At 44.7% G+C, this 10,767-nt stretch overlaps 1 protein-coding gene across 1 annotated transcript; it reads left to right on the top strand.

The window, feature by feature from the left end:
* The first annotated feature begins 1,991 nt into the window (after nt 1-1,991).
* On the top strand, nt 1,992-10,405 carry RNF113A (ring finger protein 113A). The gene is made up of 10 exons (XM_056867379.1): nt 1,992-2,121; nt 2,917-2,993; nt 3,401-3,505; nt 3,647-3,754; nt 4,762-4,871; nt 6,139-6,245; nt 6,420-6,509; nt 8,415-8,508; nt 9,279-9,385; nt 10,300-10,405. The coding sequence occupies exons 1-10, from the start codon at nt 2,022-2,024 to the stop codon at nt 10,368-10,370; spliced, it is 969 nt and encodes a 322-aa protein (XP_056723357.1). The 5' UTR covers nt 1,992-2,021; the 3' UTR covers nt 10,371-10,405.
* Nucleotides 10,406-10,767: the final 362 nt, after the last annotated feature.

The raw sequence follows: 10,767 nt of genomic DNA, 5'->3' as shown, positions 1-10,767 counted from the left end.
AACAAAAGTCCCTTCCCTCTTATTGTTAAACACCCACTGCAAAGAAGAAATGAGAGCAAGAAATGTGCAATTAAAAGACAATTCAGTAATTATTTGTGCGGAGGCACTGGCTTGCTAGTAATATTTTTGAAAATCAATGCAATTTAAATAATCAAAACAAACAAATAAGCAAAAACCCAATATATCCTGGGTAGTATTGTTCACTAGGCTCCTGAGCTAAAAGCCCAGTGGCTTTGGCCAGGGCTGCCATATCCTACCCTTATATCTGCAGGCAGGAAGGGGGGCTAAAGCAGAGGTGAGATGTTGTGAAGCTGACAAGATGTCCCCTCCCCCCCAATTAAACACACTGAGTGACCTCAGATCAGAGCTGATCTTTCCTAACCATTGGTATCTTCTTTTGGTTGAGTTTTTATCGTTATTATAGCTGGGGGGAGGGTAGCCTTATTCTTTGCTTGTTCTTATTTTTATAGCAATGGTACAGTGGTTGGTGATAGTAACTAACATTTTTACCCATTTTTAATATTTAATGATGTCAGCACTGTTTATGCGTGGTGTTCAGCGTTAGCCATTTTAAAAGCCTCTGGCTGAGAGACAAGATTTTAAGGGGATCGTTTTAGCAGCTAAAACAATCAATCAGTAAAATAACCAGACGTAAAACCAACAGCCTGAAATCGTCAGATCGTTGAAAAATGACCACATACAAACGAGCATCTGGGGCGCGGGAGGCAGCAAACGTCATTGTAGACGCGTCCCAGTTCTGATTTTTTAATTAAAATTTCATTTAAAAAAACGAAAGGTACTATAGGTATATAGACTGATATATCCGTAAAGGTAGCTCACGACGGGTAGCCATGTTAGTCAGTCACTGGCAGAAGAGAAAAAGTCCAGTAGCACCATAAAGACTAACAAAACTGTGCTTGTAGTAGAAAAGGGCAAGAGTCCAGCAGCACCTTAAAGACTAACAAAAATATTTTCTCAGTGGGTAGCCGTGTTAAGTCTGTCTGCAGTAGTAGAAAAGGGCAAGAGTCCAGTAGCACCTTAAAGACTAACAAAAATATTTTCTGGTAGGGTAGGAGCTTTCGTGAGCCACAGCTCACTTCTTCAGATACAGCTGTTGGAATATGCAAAGCTGTCATATTAGCTGTGGCAGGCAGAGTTAGATGTAGGGGATCTAACTGTCAACCTGGGCTGATGTCATGGCCTGGAAAGCCCCTAGGAGGCCTGATTACACTGGCCAGAACCAGTTGAGGCCAGAGGCTGAGGTGATGTGTTGCACCTGTAGGGTGACTCAGCCTGAACTACTAATTGATGCCTGGTGGTGGCATTATGTATATAAGTGTTAAGACTCCATGAGTCTGTGTCGGGAGATTATGGTGGATAGAGTGTGTATTTAGAACTGTAAATAAACAAATGCATTTCTATAAGCTCTAGTGGTTCTGGTGGTCGTTCCTGGACGTTGGCACAATCCGCCAGCTCCCGCAACAACAGCTAGATACAGCTAGAATCTTCTTCATCTGAAGAAGTGAGCTGTGGCTCACGAAAGCTCCTACCCTACCAGAAAATATTTTTGTTAGTCTTTAAGGTGCTACTGGACTCTTGCCCTTTTCTACTACTGCAGACAGACTTAACACGGCTACCCACTGAGAAAATATTTTTGTTAGTCTTTAAGGTGCTACTGGACTCTTGCCCTTTTCTACTACAAGCGCAGTTTTGTTAGTCTTTATGGTGCTACTGGACTCTTGCTCTGGACTCAGACAGACTAACACGGCGACCCACTGTGAAAAAACTGCGCTTGTCTTTAAACTACTGCTGGACTCTCGGCTCTAGACCCATAAAGGTGCGCGCGCACCTATCGCCCGCTCTACATAGACATCCCAGTGTAAAGGGGCCGTCCTCGAACCAAACCGGAAGTCAGGCATTGTCGGCCGCCGCTCTACCCTTTCCGCGTCTATGGTCAAGCCGCCTCCTTTGCGGCGCCCGGAAAGAGCGGCAGCGTCTCCCTTTCCGCAAAGTTGACCCAGATGGGGGACGCTCAGCCCGTTTGCAGTTTCTTGTTCAAGAAACGTCGCCCCGCGCCTGGGAGGGGTCAGCGCAAGAGGCCAGGAAGCGACCCGGGGTCTGGTGAGTGAGGGGCTCGGGCAACGGCTAATCTGCCGTCGCCGCCCCTTGGGGCATCCGGGTGGGCGCGCGAGGCTGGAGCTCGCGGCTGGAGGTGCCTCGCTGTCTCCATGGAAACGGGCTGGTCCACGGTCAAAGGTTTTTTTTTTGGGGGGGGGGTTGCTGGCATAACGGTGAGGCCTGGCCAGGACTAGGTGATTTACAGCAACTGAGTCGTTGGCATGAATTTGTCATCTTGGGTTCTGCGTTCAAATTCTGTCCTGAGGATTAGCCGTGACATCTAGAAGGCTGCCTCTGAAAAAGAAGGCTGTAATCTGTGAATACCAGCTGGTGTGGGGTCAAGCAATAAGGGAGGGCTGCTGACTTCATGCCCCGTCTCTGGGTTTCCCAGAAGCATCTTGCATGCAGGACTGTGGCTTGTTTTGGTTTGTTTTTAAATTATATACCTTAATTCTAGTGCTTTTGGTTTGTATGATGACTTCCCAAATAGGGACTGTCTGTCTGCCGGGATCCCTTTGTGAGGAGGACGCATTACATTAAAAAGCAGGGTAGAGAAGCACTAGGACGTTCTGACGGGTCTTCACTAAAAATGACTCTTCTTGAGAGGAACGTTCTCTTCTGTGGGAAGAGTGCAGAAATAAAGTGTGGCTTCCTGAATAACGCAACTTGCCTTTTTAATGCAAGAATTAGCTGGGAGGGTGGGTTTGTTAGCCAAATGGAGAGTAACAACATGCCAGTGTTCTGTCCCTTTTTGTATGTGCCAGCTTTGACAATGGTTGTTTCTCCTCTACTCAACAGATAATAGCGGTGATGAAGGCAGCACTGTGGTCAGGAAGGAGAGGCGCAAAGAAGTTTCAAATCCAATGATTCAGAAGGTGATGCACAAAACACAAATGGGGTAGATGGGATGTCTTTGAGGCAGGAGATTAGATTTTTAAGGTGTTCCAAATCCCTTAATGTTACTGGGGTCTTAAAAGAGTAGGTACAGGGATGACAAAATTGCAGACTGGAAAACCCCTTAGCATTTGGTTTTTAGGTGCTTGGGATTTCTCCAGCCTTGCCCTGAGGAAGTTTATGTTAAACATATTTTTTACTGTTTTCATTAAGGGCTTTAATTTGAAAAGTACATAGCACCCCTGTTATTCACATCATGACTATTTCTGTTTTTGCAGTTAGGGAACTGAAGCGGAATCTCGTTTTTTCACTGAACATTGTACGGCCTTGGGACATGAACGTGCAAAGTGGTCTGACATTCCTTCCTTTGATTTCCCCTGTCTTTCAGACCAAGAGAATTGTAAAGGACAAGACCTCCTATGGGTCAAGCAGCAGCGAGGATGAGACCAAATCTGAAGGAGTGGGAGTCGCATACAAGTCTACAAGATCTGCAGTATGAGTGCTTTAGAGGGAACGCAGTTGTTTGGGTTAATTGATATGCTTTGGACCAGTGATTCCAATTCTTGCATGCTGCCTGCTTAATAGTACTCACTGTCCCTTTTTCTAACCTACCAGTGCACTTTATGCATTTCAGAAACCAGTGGGTCCAGAGGACATGGGGGCAACAGCCATTTATGAACTGGACACAGAGAAGGAGAAAGATGCTCAAGCCATCTTTGAACGTAGTCAGCAAATCCAGGAGGTAAGTCGGTCTCTGGAGAGGTAGCATATAAATTTTCTGAACAAACAATGTGGCCATGTCCATTTCTTCCCTTATGGCAAGTTCTTCAGTGTTTCCCTTTTGCCCCTCTCATACGTGTCTCTCCTGAATTCTTCCGTTAGGTTTTGGTCTTTCTAACCACTTCTTTCACACCCAGCTTCTCTATATCCCTTTCACTGATTGCCTTTCTTCTTTGTAGTGCAGCCTTGTTTTGACTATTCTTGAGGCTCATGGCTGAACTCTTTGCTGTCTCTCTGGTCTCAGTTCTGTGTTCCATTCCATAACTCCTTCAGGCATCGTTTAAAGACCTGCTTATCCCGGAGGGCCTTTGAAAGCCAATGATACTTCACTTCCCTGAGGCGATTGCTGTGTTCTGCTAATATTTGTGGTCACTTAATTGAGGGCAGTGTTTTTAGTGTACATGTTGACGATTTTTTACTCACTGTTCTTGTAAGCCACCTATTTAAAAAAAATAGAAAGTTGATGACCAGTAGATTCAGGATGGTCAAAAAGGGTTATTTCTTTATTCACTGACTGATTAAATCATAGGAGTCACTGCCAGTGGACGTGTGCTTAGATGGCTTTAAAAGGGGATTAGGCAGATTCATGCAGGAGATGTCCATCATTGGCTACTAGCCACAGTAACTAAAGGGAACCTTCAAATTCGGAGGCAGCAAACGTATAATTACCTGTGCTGGGAGAAAAAAGGAGACCTTAGCCTCTATACCCTGTTTTGTTGGCCCTCAAGGGCAACTGGTTGACCACTGCATTAAGCTGGATGGGCTACTGGTCTGATCCAGCGTAGTATCTCTTATATTCTTAAAGGCAGGCTATAAATTCCCTACATTAAAAAAAACACAACTTCATTCTCTGCCATTGTTAGGGGCCGCTTCACAGTGATTCTGTGTCCGGGATTATCATAAGAGCTGCATCAAAAGCCAAGCTGCATTGCTGACAATTGAGTTCTTTCCTCTCTTGCTCTGTTTTAGGAGCTCCGAGGAAAGGAAGACGATAAGATTTACCGCGGAATCAATAATTACCAAAAGTATGTGAAGCCAAAAGATACGTCGATGGGGAATGCCTCCTCAGGCATGGTAAGGTAAGGCAGGAAAACCTGGTGGTTTTCCCAGGAAAAATAGCATATGCAATTGCCTTGTCACCAAGTGTGGTGGTAGCTCTGTTTGTGTGCTCATGCCTCAGGAAACACTGCCGCTTGGGTCCTCTGCCTACAAAACATTGGATGCTTTCAGGTGTCCTTAGAGGGGCTGTGGCTCAGTGGTAGAGCATCTGTTTTGTATTCAGAAGGTCCCAGGTTCAATCCCCAGTATCTCCAGTTAAAGGGACCAGGCAAGTAGGTGATGTGAAAGACCCCTGCCTGAGACTCTGGAGAGCCACTGCCGGTCTGAGTAGACATTACTGACTTGGATGGACCGAGGGTCTGATTCAGTAAAAGGCAGCTTCATGTGTTCAATTCTGTATCAAAGTGGCCTGCAGTGTTGCTAAAAAGTCATTTTTTATTCCATGTCTTGTCAGGTGCTGATGCATTTTGGATTATATAGGAATGGGCTTCTGGGAAGTAGTTGCAGAACTGCTTTTTGATAGATGGTTGTTTTGGATGTCACCCTTCCTCCAAGGAGCTCAGGGCATGGTTTTCCCCCTCCCTTTTTTATCCTCGTAACTATCCTGTGAAGTAGGTTAGACAGCACAGGGATCTGAACCTAGGTAAATAAGTAAGAAACCAAACTAGGAAGCGTAGCTTTTATTTATAGGTATCTTGGGATTGACTGCCAGTAGATACCATGATGAGAAAACAGCTTTTATGGCAGTTCCACATTTTTTTTAAAGAACACTTATATAGTCACTTATCACTCTACCAGTTTTTCAACATTTTATTGTAGTAGTAAGATATGAGCCCCATGGCGCAGAGTGGTAAGCTGCAGTACCGCAGTCTAAGCTCTGCTCACGACCTGAGTTTGATCCCAATAGAAGTCGGTTTCAGGTAGCCGGCTCAAGGTTGACTCAGCCTTCCATCCTTCCAAGGTCGGTAAAATTAGTACCCAGCTTGCTGGGGGTAAAGGGAAGGTGACTGGGGGAAGGCACTGGCAAACCACCCCATAAACAAAGTCTGCCTAGGAAACGTCGGGATGTGACATCACCCCATAGGTCAGGAATGACCCAGTGCTTGCACAGGGGACTTTTACCTTTTTAAGATTTGGAGAACAAAGCGCCCCTGGATGGCTGCAGCCTTCCTTTTGCCTTGATACCACCTGCCCTTATTCTTCCTCATCCTTGCTGCTCCTTCCTCAGGCCTTCTGCCCCCCCCTTTGTCTTGCAAACTCACCTCTGTTTTCTGTTCCTTCTTTCAGAAAAGGACCCATACGAGCCCCAGAGCATCTCAGGGCCACAGTGCGGTGGGACTACCAGCCTGACATCTGTAAAGATTACAAAGAAACCGGGTTTTGTGGCTTTGGAGGTGAATGTCTTTTAATCTGCTTTCCTGACCCCAGATCTACCCCGTGCTACACTCTTAACAGGAGAATGCCTGAGCAGAGAGGCGTATCTCTGCAAATTTGTTAGCAGCAGGAAGAGAATGGTCATGGGCTGAGGGCAAACACTCACACTTTTATCCCTTTTGCTTTTCTTATAGACAGCTGTAAATTTCTCCACGACAGGTCAGATTATAAGCATGGCTGGCAAATCGAACGGGAGCTGGATGAAGGACGCTACGGAGTTAATGGTACGAGCAATCCCTTTTCTCCTGCTTGCGGCAATTCTGATGCCAGATCGCATCTTACTCAAATGGAATGAGAGAGTAGGAATGCGCTTATCAGATTTGTACATGATCAAAAACTTAGAGGAACTGTGAATGCTGTAAGAGGACAGGATTAACATTGATGATTCGTTTGGCTGTAATTGCAACACTGGTAAAGCTTACAGGACATGCCAACATCAGCTAAAAGGGCTGCTTTGTCATTGTCAGACACCTATATATTTAAATGTCTTTTCATGTGATACTTCTTGTGTGATGCTTTAATACTTTTAGATTGGTTCTCATTAGTTACAGCCACATTCTTGACGTTTCCTCCATTTTTAGGATGTAGATGTTTTGACTGTCATTCCTAAAGGGTGGGTCTTCTTGAGCCGATGCCCCTTAGCATTTCTTGGCTTTCCTCCACAGCCCTTCGGTTGGGCGCCTATCAGATTTTTTTCTTGCAGCCACCACAGGCTTGTCATAGAGTTGGAAGGGACCACCAGGTCATCTAGTCCAACCCCCTGCAATATGCAGGAATAGAATAATAGAATCATAACATATTGAATCATAACATAGAATGTCAACATACTGAGATTTCAAAACTTTGTCTAGAACCTGATTTCTGACAGTACTACTCTAGCCATCTCAGTTTGGCTCCCAGGACTTCTCAAGGCTATTCATATCTATTATGTTACCATGATTGCATATATCTTCCCCTGTACTGTCTTACATAGTGTTTTAAGATGTTCAGTACCTTTGCCCCAGGAGGCAGGTCACCAGTGCAGATAGCCTGCTCATCACAAACTATCGATGTCTCTTACAACTGAATCTCTCCTTACCTCCTGTGTGTGTGGAAAGTGCCATCATGTCGCAGCCGACTTACGGAGACCCCGTAGGGTTTTCAAGGCAAGAGACATTCGGAGGTGGTTTGCCATTGCCTGCCTCTGCGTAGAGACCCTGGACTTCCTTGGTGGTATCCCATCCAAGTACTAACTAGGGCTGACCCTGTTTAGCTTCTGAGATGTGATGAGATCAGGCTAGCCGTACCTGAAGGTATATCTTCAGTGCATGGCAATTACTTGTTTGCCTGTGAAGTTGTTGTGTCCCACTTCCTTAGTATTGATGCCCCTTCTCCTCAGTTCAACGGTGTTCTGCAGTAGCACCAGAGCTATCAACAGAGACTATTCCTGCAATATTTCTGAAAGAATGTTAAGGCCCTCTCTGGCTGCCCAGGTCAGGCCCCTCTGCATCCAAGGAGTCATTGTTCCATGAAAATCAAGCATTCAGTGCACCAAGCACTACATCTCACTTTGAGCTGGAGCAGTGGGTCAGTGGCGGAGCATCTGCTTTGCATACAGAAGGTCCCAGGTACAGTCCCCAGCATCTCAAATTAAAAGGATTAGGTCATAGGTGATGTGAAAAGTTTCTACCTACAACCCTGGAGAGCTGCTGCCAGTCAAAGCAGACAGTCCTGATCTCAACAGACCTATAGTTTCATTCTCTGACCAATGAATCACAGAATAAGAGCAGCTTCATGTGTTCCCAGCAAGCATACAATTTTGTGTATACAACTGTAGATGCAAGGCAGCCCAATAGGTTGATGTGGATTGTCCCCACCTGCCTGATATCTTAGTTACTTCCCAAAAAGATCGAGAGAGTATTTTTAAATTTTATTCGCTTTTTTGGTTAGTTGAATAATTAATTTAGAATGCCTGTAGTTTTTAGTTCATTAAACCTAGTACTGTTGTGCTATTGCTTTCAGAGACGCCTAGATGGTGATGGTTATTTATTTCTGGCAAAGAGCAGTTCTCTGTCCCTCAAGTGGGACGCAATTAGGTCATGTCCCATTATGGGTAGCAGCAGTAATTAGCGAACCCTTCTCTTGTTTAGATGATGAAAACTATGAAGTGAGCGATGATGATGAGGAGCTGCCTTTCAAGTGTTTCATCTGTAGAGGCTCCTTCAAGAATCCAGTGGTGACCAAGTAAGCCAGCCGGGGGACTTCTTTCATCCAGATGTTGGGGCTTTAAAAAATGAACCATGTGGACTTATGAACTATGTGGACTTTGTGTGTGTGTGTGTGCATAGAAGTGGTTGTGAAAGTGTCAACTATGGTATACATTTGGGACTTGGATGTCCTCTATGACAGGGTTTCTTAAACTTTTCCCGCTCATGACCCCTTTTCGCCGGAAAATTTTTTATGCGACCCTGAGTTTATAAAATAAGTATACAAATCAAACATTTACTGATAATAAATCATAAATAAATTTATTTTAAATTTTAAAAAATGACCCACAGATTAAGAAGCTTTGCTCTACAATGCGTATGTTTAGGGAGGAGTCATGTCTCAGTTGTAGAGCACTTGTGTTGCATGAAAAAGATCGTCTTACGTCCCTTACGTCACTATGTAAAGTGCTTCAGGTTGCAGGTGTTGGGAAAGGCCCTTCTCTGCCTGAGACCATAAAGAGTAGCTGCCAGCCAGTATAGACAGTACCAACCCAGATAGACCAGTGGTCCAGTTCAATATAAGGCCCTACATATGTTCTCATGTGGTTGCAGGATTTTTCTATGTGCAGAAAAATAATAGAATTTGGTATTGAGAATCGAGTTCAGAATCCTGAAAATTAGCACCCTGCCCCTGCTCCTCAAATCAGGCCAATAGTATGATGGTCTGAATGTGTGACAGCTTGTAGCTGCCCTTTTCACTCTCTGCTAGAGATCTGAAGAAGCTGCTTGTCTTTCTGCTCTTTTCAGGTGTAAACACTACTTTTGTGAGAGCTGTGCCTTGCAACATTATCGCACATCCCAGAGGTGTTATGTATGTGACAAGCAAACCAATGGTGTCTTCAACCCAGCCAAAGGTACTTGGGCCTGCAGTGGGTGGGTGGGCGGGTGCATCTTGTACTCAGCTGAGGTATAGCATCTCTGTCTTGTACAAGTTCTCTGCTTGGATGGCTAATGAGCTTTCAAAAATATAAGACAATAACATTGGAGAAAAAATAGGTAGCTGTTGTGGATTAGTTCTACTATTATTGCTTCTAATCTAAACCTTAATAGAAAGTGACAAGCGGGGGCCTGCGAAGCAGCATGCACACCAGTTGACCCTCTCTGTTCTACTGCCTTATTGTTCCTTTCAAAGGGGACTTTTCACCTCCAGCCAGATTTTATAATCCCTACACCATGTCTTGGTGTGATGGGAAAGACCTCAGCCTGAGACCCTGGAGAGTTGCTGCCGGTCTGAGTAGACAATACTGACTTTGATGGACCAAGGGTCTGATTTGGTATAAGGCAGCTTCATGTATGTTCATGTGTGTGTGTCTTAGAAGAACTTTGTGCCCCAGAAGGTTTTGCAGATTTCCGTTCCTCTTAACAGGAACGTCAACCTCCAGAAGAGGTTTCCAAACTCCTTATTTTTTCCCAACAGGATGCCTTTCCCTCAGAGTGGTGGCCAACTGAAGGATCTTTCCATGCCTTCCACCCATACAACTTTTAAATGTGTTTTTGCTCTTCAAGCAGAAATAACATTGTTATGAATAAAGAGAAACCTAATTAATGCCTGCAGAGCCAGAAGAGAACCGCGGGTCACATGAGGCCCACTTAAGTGTTGTGCTCTCTGACTTGCAGGGTCTCTAATTATTCTGTCTCATCCTCTGAGTGAGGACTCTGCCCATAAGGACCTTCTACAAATGAGAGAAGTTCTTATATATTACTTTTTTTCTAAATGGCTGTTATGATGCATGCAGCTTTACCTCTGTTTTGTCTCCTTACTTTCTAGAGCTGATAGCAAAGCTGGAGAAGCACAAGGTTGAAGAGGGAGCCCCGGCGGCTGAGGAGGAACCAGAATAGCTTTTTTCACTTTTCATCACTGCCTCAGATTCCTTTCTTAAAAGCTTGTTTTGTAATTTAAATAAATATAAGAAAACAAACTGTCTTCTACTGGTTTGTGCTTCCATGTGAGGTGAGGCTCTGTGGGTAAAGACCTACTTCCTTCTCTTCCATGCAATGTTTATTTATTTTACAAAATTTAAATCCTGTCTTTCTGCCCTCACAAGGGCCACCAAGGTAGCTAACAAAAGATAAAGGTCCCCTGTGCAAGCACCAGGTCATTCCTGACTCATGGGGTGACATCACATCCCGACGTTTCCTAGGCAGACTTGGTTTACGGGGTGGTTTGCCAGTGCCTTCCCCAGTCATCTTCCCTTTACCCCCAGCAAGCTGGGTACTCATTTTACCAACCTCGGAA

Source organism: Euleptes europaea, chromosome 1 (genome assembly GCF_029931775.1).
Source record: "Euleptes europaea isolate rEulEur1 chromosome 1, rEulEur1.hap1, whole genome shotgun sequence".
NCBI lineage: Eukaryota > Metazoa > Chordata > Lepidosauria > Squamata > Sphaerodactylidae > Euleptes > Euleptes europaea.
The sequence above is the reverse complement of the archived record's forward strand: the minus strand, read 5'-3'. Positions and strand labels throughout refer to the sequence as shown.